This window comes from Engystomops pustulosus, chromosome 3 (assembly GCF_040894005.1).
Source record: "Engystomops pustulosus chromosome 3, aEngPut4.maternal, whole genome shotgun sequence".
Taxonomy (NCBI): Eukaryota; Metazoa; Chordata; class Amphibia; order Anura; family Leptodactylidae; genus Engystomops; species Engystomops pustulosus.
Window position 1 is genome coordinate 170,200,617 of NC_092413.1, and position 14,870 is coordinate 170,215,486.

The following is a 14,870-nucleotide window of genomic DNA, read 5'->3' on the forward strand; positions in this document are numbered from 1 at the left end:
GTACACCTGTCCAACTGCTTGTTAACACTTAATTTCTAATCAGCCAATCACATGGCGGCAACTCAGTGCATTTAGGCATGTAGACATGGTCAAGACAATCTCCTTCAAACCGAGCATCAGTATGGGGAAGGAAGGTGATTTGAGTGCCTTTGAACGTGGCATGGTTGTTGGTGCCAGAAGGGCTGGTCTGAGTATTTCAGAAACTGCAAATCTACTGGGATTTTCACGCACAACCATCTCTAGGGTTTACAGAGAATGGTCCGAAAAAGAAAAAACATCCAGTGAGCGGCAGTTCTGTGGGCGGAAATGCCTTGTTGATGCCAGAGGTTAGAGGAGAATGGGCAGACTGGTTCGAGCTGATAGAAAGGCAACAGTGACTCAAATCGCCACCCGTTACAACCAAGGTAGGCAGAAGAGCATCTCTGAACGCACAGTACGTCGAACTTTGAGGCAGATGGGCTACAGCAGCAGAAGACCACACCGGGTGCCACTCCTTTCAGCTAAGAACAGGAAACTAAGGCTACAATTTGCACAAGCTCATCCAAATTGGACAGTAGAAGATTGGAAAAACGTTGCCTGGTCTGATGAGTCTCGATTTCTGCTGCGACATTCGGGTGGTAGGCTCAGAATTTGGCGTCAACAAGATGAAAGCATGGATCCATCCTGCCTTGTATCAACGGTTCAGGCTGGTGGTGGTGGTGTCATGGTGTGGGGAATATTTTCTTGGCACTCTTTGGGCCCCTTGGTACCAATTGAGCATCGTTGCAACGCCACAGCCTACCTGAGTATTGTTGCTGACCATGTCCATCCCTTTATGACCACAATGTACCCAACATCTGATGGCTACTTTCAGCAGGATAATGCGCCATGTCATAAAGCTGGAATCATCTCAGACTGGTTTCTTGAACATGACAATGAGTTCACTGTACTCAAATGGCCTCCACAGTCACCAGATCTCAATCCAATAGAGCATCTTTGGGATGTGGTGGAACGGGAGATTCGCATCATGGATGTGCAGCCGACAAATCTGCGGCAACTGTGTGATGCCATCATGTCAATATGGACCAAAATCTCTGAGGAATGCTTCGAGCACCTTGTTGAATCTATGCCACGAAGAATGGAGGCAGTTCTGAAGGCAAAAGGGGGTCCAACCCGTTACTAGCATGGTGTACCTAATAAAGTGGCCGGTGAGTGTATATAGAACCAGCAAGTCCTATAACCATAAGGGGAGATGTTATTGGCCATTGAATTGTTTTTATTTCCCCCCCCCCCCACTTTCATAGTCTTTAATTATTAACCTCAGATGTAGCAATGACCTGTTGATTCTTGTGTTATTTGCATTACACATTACTTACTCCAACTAGCTCAGGAGACTGGTGTATTCTCAAGTTAACCTCAGTATTCATTCTTCTACCCTAGCGAGTAGTCTGAGATTTCAGCAGCAGGGGGGAGGCTAATTCTGTACGATTATGTGGAAGTCAATGAGGCTGTTGTGCACATTGTGTTGGCACATTATGCATAGGTTCTATGCATAGGCCTCCCCCAGTTTGGAGGTTCCCAAAACTTGGACCTTATATTGGATTATCCTTTCATTTCCTTTAATGCTCTTGATAAATAAAAGCTGGATTGTAATGTCTTGCTATGGTCAGGAAAGACCGTTTTGCTTTTCAACATCTTCATACATATTAATAATAATCTTTATATAGCTCCATATTTTGTAGCACTTTACATATCATAGGGAACATATACAAATAAAATACTACATTACAGAGCACAAACATTCATATTGGACCATAGGAGTGAGGGCCCTGCTCGCAGGAGCTTGCAGTCCATGAGGAAGGGGGGGGGGGGGCACAAGAGGTATAAGAGCTTGTATTATGGTCCAGCCATTTTTTACAAGTTCTATTCCCTTTTGTACATCCTCTGTACTTTGTGTGGGAAACCAATAAGCTCAGCATGAGGAGGCCGATTAATGTGGTTAGTCTTGTACTTCTGTCATTGTCCACATTCAGAATGGAACTGGGCTGTGGTGTAGACTTTAGGGACTTTTGCACTTTGTTGGAGCACCTCATAGCTCTGACTCAACATCTTATTGGACCCAAGATAGACGTAGCTGAAGGGAAGAAAAAGGGGTTGGGTCAGGAATTGTGAAAGGTTGGCTTGGTATGGCTGTGGGGTCGAAGGTGCTCTGCTAACCTCCCCCCCACATGGAACTTCAGCCTACTCATTTACATAATTCTAAAGTTAATTTTTGGCACGCAAAGAGCAAATAAACAAAAAAACAAAGGTATGAATTGTGTGTGTTGGCATAGCTCTACGTATCATTGCTGTTAGTTGGGGTAGGCAAATTGTGGTGATATATTCCTATTAAAAACATTGGTTAGAAGACTTTAGATTCATGTAACATGAATTTGATTGTGCTAGGTGAATTTCACCCATGTCACATTGGAACAACCACTTTAAATTAAATCGAGCTTATCAGAGCTATCAGCAAGACACCATTGTATCACCGTCCTCCAGATTGTTCTTTATGTCAGAGTCAATATGTGGCATCTTATTCAAGGCTCCAACAAGCTCCTTTCAGTTTGAAGATCCTGGTGGACTCTGTTTTTGTTTGTGTCTGTGGAACCAGTGATCTAACAACTCACAGAGAATCTTACTGTGGGAAAATCAACATGTGGCCAGTTATTTTTCATACTGCCTTAGGGTATGTCATAACTTGATTGTAAATAGTACAACATAGATATAGATCTGATGCTGAAATTCAAGTGACATGTAAAAGATGAGAAAGTCTTAGAAGCAGGTAACATGGTTTTATCACTTCCTTAATGGCTTCATACATGGGTAAAACAGACGTTTGAAGAAGCTGACAAGAATGGAGATGGCTTGCTGAATATAGAAGAAATCTACCAGCTCATGCATAAGCTCAATGTGAATTTACCTCGCAGGAAAGTCCGTCAGATGTTTCAGGTTAGTTTCTGCTCGATTAGGTTGCATATTAATGCTTTTGTTGGTACTTGATATTTTTGGATTATTTTCATAAACATGGTTCTGTTTGGACTATTGTAGTATTATTTCTGTATTCCTGTCATCTGAGGTCGACTAAAACAATGAGCTGTTCAAGGATGAATATTTGAAGGTGGATATTTTGCCATATCAGAGATTGTTTGTTGAATGAATTGTTCCCTTGTAGCGCTAGTAAAACACTTGTTATTCCTTATAATGGAAACAGGATTATAGATATAATAGTTATGATTTCAGAAGAAAACTCAAGCATACTGTTTCCCTCCACAGAAACAATAATTTTATCTATTACGGCACAACAATTTTTCGTAGTCGTCAATGGCAACGCACACTTATCTTGGAAATGGTGTGTAACTATAAATGAACAGCTCTCTCTGTCCACTTTTAAGGGTATCGAAGTAATTTTAATAGGTGTTTGTGTGTTGAGACCTTCTCTATTCAGACAATTAGGGCACATCCCGTGGATATGGACATTTTTTAGTTAGGGGATAACCCTATAAGCACAGCGCACATATACTTTTCTGTAACTTTCAAAGAAATATTCTTTGAGCTGAACACAGTAGCTGAAGTCTTAGGTTCAGTTCACACCGTTAGGAGAGTATAACGGCAGGTGAACGCAAAGTCTTCATTCCCCATTGACTTTAATGTACAGATGGATTAAAATTCCGTTAAAATATCAGAATCTAAAGATACGGGCTACTTCATAACAGAAGGGGGGTTGGAACCTGCCAAATGTAGGTGTGAACTGAGCCATACTCTTTCTCCATAATAACAGCTCTGACTGAATAATGTTGAATTGACGTAAACTGCAACCTTGTGAAGTAGGCTTAAAGGTCTGTAAAGGCATAAAGTATTAGACTGTCTAGTCATACTTTGCACCATCTATTTGTTGGTCTAAATTACTCTAGAAAATGGAGTAATCACTTGATACCTTTTTGAGGCTAATTAAGTATATTTGATGGTGAGCTTTCTAGAATACTAGTTCTCTTCGTCAGAAATTATGTTATGCATGAAACAGAAAATTTACAGCATTTTATACACACTAGGCAGTGATCATCAAAGGATATTAAAAAACTTTAAAGCATAATTGTAAAGCTATAGTGATTTTACCAAATTATTATATGTGATTCCCTCTTTGAAAACAAACAGAACGATGCCTACCTTGTGCTGTGCGCCCTTTTCTTTCCAAAGTTATGCCATTTTCTGTTCTGAAAGTGTTTGACAAAAATCTTTATGACCAGAGGTGAAGTAGATGGAGACTAATGTCTGTCAGTCTATGCCCTCAGGCTGAAGCCAACTAGCCTGCGCACTGATCCCATGATGCCGCGTGTTCTCTCGCAAAGTAATTTAGTATTGTAATTATTTAGTTTCCCACAAGTAAATCTAGTGAATTAGTGAATACTGCACAGTGCACATGTAGTATGGGTAGGATATCTTGTGCTGTTTGAGCACTAAGGGTTAATAGCTTATCTACACAGAGCTGATACTGCCAATGACAAGGTGGAGGAAGTGATTGACTTCAAACAACACTAAGACCAACTGTGCAATCCAAATACGGTACTTTTCTTTATATCGATCTTGGATGACCAAAGACATAAATAGCATATATACATCACCAGTTCCCGGCTCAAATATGCATAAGTCCAAATAAAGTCCACACTAAGGATTCCTGGCTTCACTGAGACGCCGAACGCCCGGTGTGTCCTGTAGGTGGAGGAAGTGAGCAGTGAGAAGAGTAGAGACAGACAGAGAAAGTTCTTTAGAATCACAGACTGGAATGGAGGGACTGATGGGGAACAGTCAGATCTTGTACCTCAGTATTCTGTATTTGTATACACATCCAGCTCTACTGCATTCAATTTTTACACGGCCTCCTCCCCTCCCAGGAATTCGTAGTTTGTTTACACTTTGTTTCTCTGTCGGATTCCAGGGCTTATAAGCTTATGGAGAGGAGGCAGCCATTGCAGCACTAAGGTAATCTAAGGGCTATAGTAAGGAAACTACTGCATATAGGTTGTTTTACTTCCCAAGAGCTATTGATTTGTGGAAAACAAAAAACCTTTTCAGTTACTTTTTAAAACAACAGATTGATAAATACAGAGACCTTTTATTTACGACAGGATGGCAACTAACACTAAAAATCTGTGAGGCGAGACAAGAGAGCACTTTTCTTTATCTGCTTGTGGCCTCTAGGTCAGAGATGGGGGGTGATGAAGCGGGAGTGAATGTTAAGACCATTTTGCAAGGTGTTGAATTTCTGCATTTATTTATATTCCTATTCTTTCCTTTCCCTCTGTGTCTTGAAATGTCCAATTAAAATAGTAATCTGCAAATCTTCCATAATGTGGTCCTCTCTGGAGAAATGTGAAGCTACTGGGAGATCTTTCATTTTTAATGTCAGATCAATGGGAGTTCATACCCTGATGGAGTCTCTGGCATGTTTCCTCAACATAAAGGCCTATGGTTGGACACTGTTGACACAATAAGGTAGACCACATTAGAAGACCTGCAGGGAAAGGTCCCCTTGATCTGATGTACCTGCTGTGATTGAGGTACACATGGTCACCTGTGCGAATGTGCTGGCACATTTTACACCTGTTTTGCTAGCAGGGTGAGGTACCATTTTTTTATAGGGGTCTCGGGGCACTCTGGACAACAAGTTGTTTCAGGTTTGGTGGTTGCCGGAAGACAGCAGAGGAGGGACTGGGAATATATCTTTTAGTCTTGTATCTTTATGCAGAATTGGTTTGAGCTCCTTGGCAAAATGATGTAGGATCTCCAGTTGTGGGCTATAAGTGACTACTAGGGGTTCTCTGGCCTCCTGTTGGGTCTCCTTATATGTAAGTATATGGTCTCTGTTAATGGCTGCTGCTTTCCTTATTTGGTTGTCAGTCATTTTTGGTCAGTAGCCCAACTGTAGAAATTAAGACCTGAGCTCCAGGAGGTGCTTTTCCAGGTCTGTCTTGTCTGAGCAGATACGGTTGTATAGCCTGGCTGTATATGATGGATTACCTTGTATGTTTGGGGTGGAAGCTGTTATTTCTCTGGTAGACTGTTCTGTCTGTTGGTTTAAGGTATATTGTTGTGGTTATGCGGTTGTCTTTAATTTGTTTTGTGGTATCCAGAAAGTGTAGCTTAGTTTCAGATTGATGGTGGGATGAAAGGAATTGAAATGAAAAGGATCTCCCCACCTGCCATCCAGATGATAAAATGTCATCATTATAATGGAGGTAGATCATGGGTTTTGTGGTGCTGAGAAATAGTTGTGGGTGAGCTCAAATTGTATGAGTTCTGTGCCCAGTTCTGTTGGTAGTTTGTGCTTCTCCATGTCTAACCGACATACTGCTATTCAATCTTTGTGGGGAATGTTAGTGTATAGAGATTCCACATCCATGGTGGCCAGAATTGTACCATAAGGAAATGGGCACACATCCTTGAGTTTATTTGAAGGTCAGTAGTCTCCTGGATGTGTAGCTATGAGTACTGATGTAAAATGCTGTGAATTTTCTGTTTCATGCATATCTCCATGTCTTACATACTAGAGAACTAGTATTTTCGAAAGCTCCATCAAATATACACAGCTAGCCTCAAAAAGGTATCGCCTGATTTCTTCACTCTTCTTCTGCTCTCCATGGCTAACACATTTCAAATCCACACTTCTAGAAAATGGAGCAAAATCACAAAATCATGCCCCTTTTTAGAGGCCTGACCTCTATTGTTGTACAAGTTGTAAAGGTGTCTAAAAAATTAGCGCAAGGCATTTAAAGCAGTTTTGTTGGAAAACACAAATCTACCCAATGTGACTGGAAAAAAAAGACTGTTAATATAAAAGTACATTTTTAATAGGTCACCCAATAAACAAGTATCATAGTATCAACAATCGTGATTGTTGTAAAAAGAATATAGGATTTGGGAAATCAAGCTATTTTCCCCCTTTTCATCTTTACGCACCAGGAGGAAGAATATTTAGTTATTTTGTGCCATCATGTAGGTGAACATTTTATCTTCATAGACACATAGGCGTACACCATAGATTCATTATCAGAAATATTTGTTGTGTCTGTTAATAAACTGTTCATAAACTGTTTCTCTTTGACATGGAATTATACTCTTGTTAAGATTTATTGATTTTGCTTCATCTTTATGCACGAAAAAGATGATCCAGTTCATCTACAGACAGACACTTAATGGCTCCGCAGTGTTAGTCTATGCACTGGATGCCTCAACCCCAGAGACTAAGCCCGACACCAAGGGAATACGTCAGCAATGTAAAAAGCCACAAAATGTGTCACTGATCTAAACATCACACTCGCCTTAAAATAATGTGAAAGGGATCCAAGTATTTGTAGCATATATTCCTAGCCTGTAAATGCAGTGATGAATATCGTGTTTAGGCTCCAATGTAATGTGGATAAGGGTTATTCTGGCTAGGTATTATACAAGAGGTTCAATTCTAGGTGTTGAATGTTACACTCCAATAATACAGCAAACTTTTTTTTTAAAAAATTTGTTTTTCTTGCTTTCTCTAGTCTATGAACTTTTTTGTATTGTAAAGTTCTATGGTATTAGTCATTTCAGAAGTTAATGATAATGTCTAGGAGATTTCTCCAGTACATTTCAGGAAGGCAGTCTGGCCTGTCCTCAAGACCTACATAAAAAGAAGCATATATTAGAAAACCTCTGTCGAATGTTTGATAAATCCCAAGTAAATCCTCTTAGGCAGATGCTTGAAGCAGACACATTGATGACATGAGTACTATAAATGTGTCTCTAAGGACAGTGTAAAACTGCCACAAGACATGTTGTATTGGCACACATGTTGTGCTTCTTTACATTTCTTCCCTTATTTCCTAGTTTTATTGAATAAATCAAATACTTAGTGGTAACATTGTTCTATAATTATGACAAAATTGGAGTTCATCTTAAATCATATACTGTATGTCACAAGGGTCCAATTAATCTCTGACATTAGATGTCTTCAGGGTATTGGAGGCTCTTCAGATTTGGCACAGTTGAAAGTGGTCTAAGATATTTAGAGTACTCTTGCAGGTTTATGATCAACTGGTGTTAAGTTGTTTAGTTTACATGTATAAACTTATCAAAAAAGATCAAGTTTAGCTAATAAGGTGGACCAACCATCAAATTAAACAGGGTCTGTCAAGCTAACTTTCTCATAGGTGGCCACAAGATGCCACTTATCTTCTTGACGCTCTTAGCATGGCATCTTTACATTTTCTTCTATCTTCCAGGGCAATCTGACGGCCTGGCTACAGACTTAATTTGGATTGTTTATGCACCTGTATCTATGCTGACTTAATAAAAACAATAAAGCTGAGTGCCAAGAATCAATTACTTGGAATTATTAGAGGTGGTTCCCCTACTTGTGCACCACTACAAAACATACAAAAGGAATGATATGTATCCAACCATCCAAAGCATTTACTAGTTTGCCTCTATTTTAGAATCCTACTAGCCTCAGATCCAAAACAGAACCTGGATTAACTGCTTACAGTCTGTCACCGTCCTGATTTCTCTATAGTATGCTTGACACTCAATTTCCTTCTGCTAAGCACCTAGAAGTAGTCCCTCCAAAAAAGGAGTGTATTATAAAGATACCAGCTGTCTTGTATGTTGGACAATAAAACACTGGACAATGGATACTGCTGATCTTCTTTCCTCTACTAAGAAATTGTCATTTTAATGATGACAATGATGTGGATGAATGCTTTGTGACGGTAATATAGCTGATATGACTGATACAATTTTATAAATAATTTTTGAGAGATCATTTTTACCATTATGTGGTCATGAGAATGATTTTCCTAGTTAAGTTTGTTTTCATGATTTTATTTCGGGGGTTGTATATTTCAAGATATTAAATGCAATTCCTCTAATAATATTTTGTACATTATCCCCAAGACTGTAACAGTACAAAAGCTTTATATACCATGATTCCAGACTATTGCATTATACATGTTGTAAGATTTTATCGCACATTTGCTGGACTTTAATGAGCTATTAACAGTCCAACATTAGCTGTCACTTGCTGGTAATGATGGATTATGCTAAGAAAGGATTATGATGATGCATTGATATACATGACAGATGATATGCATAGTCTTATTGCACTGACTTTGTGTTTGTGATGTGACACATTTCTCTTACAGGAGGCAGACACGGATGAGAATCAGGGCACATTAACCTTTGAGGAGTTCTCTGTGTTCTACAAGATGATGTCACTGCGGAGAGATCTATACTTGCTGCTTTTAAGTTACAGTGATAAAAAAGATCATTTAACAGTGGATGAACTTGTCCAATTTCTAAAAGTTGAACAAAAGGTATGACATTCATTTGTATGCTTGTATATTCTAGGTTGATCACAATTGATGCGTAATTTACCATAATTTAGAAAGAATCTGCCGCAGTGAATTATGGGAAATTAGAAATCATTCTCCTGGTGTGGGCAAGGGTGGCCAACTGGTCTTCGATAGTGAGATGAGGGTTGTTAAGTGACTGCATTTGTAATATTGTTCTTGCTAATGTGCTCTATAATGTGTTATTTCCCTCTTCTGATGGCTGAGCTTTTGAGTGGTTTACTTTTTTGTTAGCAGATCGAGCAGCAATATGTGTAAATTAGCAAAACAAATTCTATAAAATTTGGGCAGAATCGGCTGATGATGTAATATTTATATTGACCTTCCAGTTGTCTTATGACAGCAAATGTAGGGATAGAACTGGTATCGTGAATAGACGCTTGTAATAAACGTCTTCACATGCTGTGACAACAAAGTCGTGCGAGTCCAATGTTCATAACCGCAAAGACTGAGTGAAGTTGAGCATGTGTCTGAAGTAAAGAAAAGATAAGAATCGTAAGAGGAAATGAATGTAAAGCAATGGTGGAGATAACCATCTACCATCACATATATAAATTCTCTATCACAGAATCAATATATTGTACAGTACATAAAAGCTTACACGGTGAACGGACCACTAATTAAGAAATCATCTTAACTCTTCAGTAAAACAAAGAAAATGTTCTGTATTTACCCATTTTTTAAAATAATAAGCTGGAGTTGAAATCCCAGACATCCCCCCCGCAGTTCAGATCTATTTCTCGGTCAGTGTGCCATCTGTCTATGAACTGATATCCAGCAATGTCCTGGAAAAATAAATCCGGTTGTAGTGGAGATTTTATCAGAAATACCATTCTAGAGTATGTTGTTGGCTTTAGGATATTGTTACCAAACAGTGTATTGCATTGACCATCTATCATCACAGCTACTGTAGAGTCAAGAAGAGAATAAACAAGGGCCTATATATATCAGTGGATGAAGGAATGATTTTTATGGGCCCATTTCAAGAAGAAGCTAGAGATAAAAGTGACGTGCAAAGTTTTTCCATGGAGCTATATACATCAATTATTACTTCACTGCTCACTACTCATTTGGCACCGGGTATGTGCCTAACATCAGCCTGTGTTTGCAGTCGTTTGCATATTTACAGTGGCCAACTTTGTGCAATGACCCTTTTCTAGGAGTGATAGTTCCTAGCATGGTTTATCTAACAGTAAGTTGTTCCCTACTAGTGACCATCAAAACCATTAGCATTGAGTTATATGGATGGGTAATAGCTGGGATACACGACCCTTATGAGCTGCATTTACTGGCCTGACTATAGTTCAGCTGCTGATACCCAGTCGTGTGAACCCAGCCTTGCTATTAAACATGTGTCTTTCATGATTGCTCGTAGTATATGGTATTATTTTCAAAGAGAAGCTTTCATTGAACGTGATAAGTATATTTTCCACGAGTCCCACCATGTTATCTGGTAGTTGTTGTACATCCTTTGAGGTTGAGACGTAGGATCCTTTGGAGTATTCCTTAAATTCAATATTTATAACTTTTGTGCTGACAGTTTATTTACGCTTCACTGCATCTCGAGCTTTATCAAAGGGATGTCTGCCATAGCCCTGGGTCCAGACTTTCCACTGAATTAACTCCCGGTGTACTATAGAGAAGAACCACTCACAACAGTGCTGTCATTTCTCCAAACAGATGAATAATGTGACAACAGAATACTGTCTTGACATCATACAGAAGTTTGAAGTCTCGGAAGAAAACAAGGAACAAAAAGTGCTAGGAATAGAAGGTAGGATTTTCTAATAGATATAATGAGCGCTACAAATGCATATAAGTTAAGGATAACCGTAGAAATATTTGTTATAGAATACAAGATCAAATGTGATCCTGGGCAGAGGGACATTAAAGGGGTTTTGCCATGAAAGACAATTTTCAAATGTCAATCCCCTAGTGATGTTTACACAATTAAGATAATGTTTTACCTTTTACTTCATAAGTTTACTCAGTTTTATTGCTGTTTTAGCTCCTATAACTGATGTGATGGTCAGTGTAGGATTCCAGTGTGGACGGGACTCTCTAAGCAGACACATTACGATCCATCTAGTTCTGTGAGCTGACAATGTGGTTAGATTATCAGGGTACAGGTTTATATACACTTTAATTTACCTTCTGAACATTGTACTAGTATCTGACACATGGGGTGGTGTAAGAGTTCAAAGAGCAGAGAGCAAGAAATTCAGCTCCATGGCCATCACACAGAAATCCACAAGGCCTTCCCCGACCCCAAGTCAGAAGTTACCGGGTTGTGTCTAGGGGCAACTGAAATTGTGAAATGCTGCATTTTGGTTAATAACAATGATTTAGAGAATGGGGCACATTTACTTACCCGTCCAGAGTTCACAGAAAGTGCACTATTGGACGGTAATGCACTGTGCCGCGATTCACTAAGATCGTGTTCCCGATATCCTGGATGTATCGCTTCCCCGCTCAGCTCCGCCAGAGTTCACCTTCTTGTTCCTGGTGCATGTAAGTGCTTGGGCTTGCGACACAATTTGAAAATTAAATCCTGCGCTCAGTCCGAATCAGTTGGATCGTCCGACTGCATGCACTCTGATTTCTGTTGCATGAAAGCCAGCGCCGCTGCGCCACAATCCGATCGCGTGTGACACAATCCCCAGTTAAATACCTGTCACTGTGACGAAAACCCGACGAAAGTGCGACCCGCGGATCCTTGGTAAATAAGCCCCAATGTGTTATTTTATTATCCTGAGTACATTTAAGAACCTTGTGTTCGTGGGAATACCCCTTTAACAAGTTTTGTTAGGCTTTGTTCTGGACAGCTATTCATTTAACAGGCTGCTATGTAATATTATGTTTTCACTACAATGACTCTTTAAAACCCAAATCCTTACACATCAAAACCTCCTGTTTATGCTTGTCTGTAGGATCCTAATCTGGTGATCAGCTATCATAATCTTCCTTATGTTGTCTAACTTGTTGAGTATTAACTTTAATTTCCGCTCATACTTTTACCGTATTTTGACTATAAGGCGCACTGGATAGTAAGGCACACCATCAATAAATGCCTGCTAAAATTTCTAGGTTCAAATATAAGGCGCACCTTATTATAAAGATGAATGACCAGCAGGTGGCAGACCTGTGCAATGTTCAACGCAGCTATTGTCTGTAAGTACGCACTGGACTATAAGGCGCACCTTTGATTTCTTGTGAGGATCACTGTCACTCTGTAGTGCTTTTTTGGGTATTGCATGATGACATATTTTACAGATTAAGTCTCAAGATCTTAGCAGCATAAGGAGGTACGATGCTGATCAGTGCAAGTCTGACCACTGGAACATATACCTATCACAAAATCAGGGCCTCTGCTCCATAAAGAATAGAGAAACAAGTTGAGCTCTTCTGAACCATTAATTCTGCATTCTCCTGCTTGGTAGAATCACGTGTGAAATCATTTTAAGACACTGTCAAATTTAAGGCTAAATCTGCCTGTCTTGCATGCATTACAGTTTATCCATATGTGACTATATGCTTCAAACTCCTTTTATAGCCCCTGCCCCCACTAATGTTTAAACATAAAAGTGGCATCAACATTTGTCTTATGGTCTAGGTCAGTGATGGTGAACCTTGAAGAGACCAAGTGTCCAGACTACGACCATAACCCACTCTAACAAAGTTCCATCACTACAGCAACTTATTGCTAACTGGTCCGGCTTATATTAAAATCGTATTGGCGTCTTAGGATGTTAATACAGTTAAAAGGAAAAATTTGGATTATCATTGTAACTTCCCTCCATGGTTACCCTGAGCAGGGAAAATTGCAGGCCCTAAAGTAGGAGCTCCGATAGTAATCCATACCTACTCATTCTTCCTGCAGTCCCAGGCAGCCCAATATGTTTCACTTGAAAATAGCACTGTGCACGGCAAGTACTAGGCGGCCTGGGAATGAAACCGGAAAATCAAGCATGATACACCAAGGACACTTACACATAATCTTCTTATATTTGTTACAAACACTTTCCCCTCTGCTAAGGCAGCAGGAGGAGACCGTATAACAGCCTGTGAAGATACAAAACGGAGGTGCCCTGATAACACCTCCAGAGCCCTTGGTATCAAGTTGATTTTAGAAGTAAGAAGACCATGGATAACACATATAAGCAGATTGTCACAGTCCCTGTATCTATGAGTAAGTGGTTTATCATGCTTGATTTCTATAGTAGATTTCCTTTAAAGGTGGAGATTATAGGTACTCCATGTAGATAATACCTTTATTAACCCAGAACCCTAAGCCAGACCCGGACCTGGGCCGGCCAACCCCTTACTCTTTATTGAATTGACTTATTCTTGTGTAGCGCAGCCCCATAAAAATGCTTATTTTTTCACTGCTGCCTGTTGTAGCCTTATTTAACATTCATCTCCTCTGATCTCTATGTCTGACCCACATTTTAATAATGATTTGTTATCCTGGGTTACAATAGCTATCGTGCCAAGTGTTCAGCTCTACTTCAGCCCCTTTTTTATTAACTAATGAATTGGAAATGATCGTCTTATTTTCTTTGAATGCTACAGTAGTTACAGAAGCCCTAAGGTTGTAAAAACAAGGTCACAGATGGTATGTTCATTTTGAAACTAACTTTATTCAACATTCCCGGCTGTATCCATCAGCACAAAAGTGAAAAAATAGGTCAATTTTTAGATGCTTGGTTCTGCTTTGCAATTGTTTATCAACTGACAATATAGACTTTCTTTCCCTCTTACTGAAATTTTACATGCCATCATTTATGGGAATAGGCTTCATCTAGTGTATAAGCTGCACTAGTCATAGGACAAATGTCCTTCTGACCTACCTGCCAGGGGCTCGGAGTAATCCAGAAAATTGGAGGACAGCACGGAAATGGCATGCAAATAAGCCATTACAATTCATATGACATAGATAGGAAGGGACTGTTCTGACCCAAATGGTCTTTAATCAAGCTAATGGATGCAGTGTAACATGGACTGGCTTTGCCTAACATAGCCTGACGCATGTGAGCTGTCCTACATAGTGATATATATACACAGTCCCCGGGTTACGTACAAGATATGTTCTGTAGGTTTGTTCTTAAGTTTCTTGAGTTTGTATGTAAGTCGGAACTGTATATTTTATCATTGTAACCCCAACCAAAATTTTTTTGGTCTTTGTGACAATTGGATTTTAAAAATGTTTAAAAATGTAAAAAAAAGAACCAAGAGTAACAATAAAGTTTCATTACAGAGACCTGTAATAACTATTGTAGCTGTTTATTGTAGCCTAAGGCTAAAGTACAGTAAATAACCAACATCCAGAGGGCCGTTTGTAACTAGGGGTCATCTGTAAGTCGGGTGTTCTTAAGTAGGGGACCGCCTGTATATATATATAAAGCTGATTTATTTACATTTTTGCAAATGAAAATCTTTACATCAGAATGGGTAGGTTTTTGCTGAACAACG

The 14,870-nt window shown here is 39.5% G+C and overlaps 1 protein-coding gene across 13 annotated transcripts in view; it reads left to right on the plus strand.

The window, feature by feature from the left end:
* The window catches only part of PLCH1 (phospholipase C eta 1), a 183,549-nt gene that overhangs the window by 117,919 nt on the left and 50,760 nt on the right, over positions 1–14,870 (plus strand). For all 13 annotated transcript variants that reach the window (XM_072142959.1, XM_072142960.1, XM_072142964.1 and 10 more), the window contains 3 exons: positions 2,841–2,970; positions 9,192–9,362; positions 11,079–11,172. In XM_072142959.1, coding sequence (XP_071999060.1) covers positions 2,841–2,970; positions 9,192–9,362; positions 11,079–11,172 — 395 coding nt within the window. The remainder of the gene's footprint in view (positions 1–2,840; positions 2,971–9,191; positions 9,363–11,078; positions 11,173–14,870) is intronic.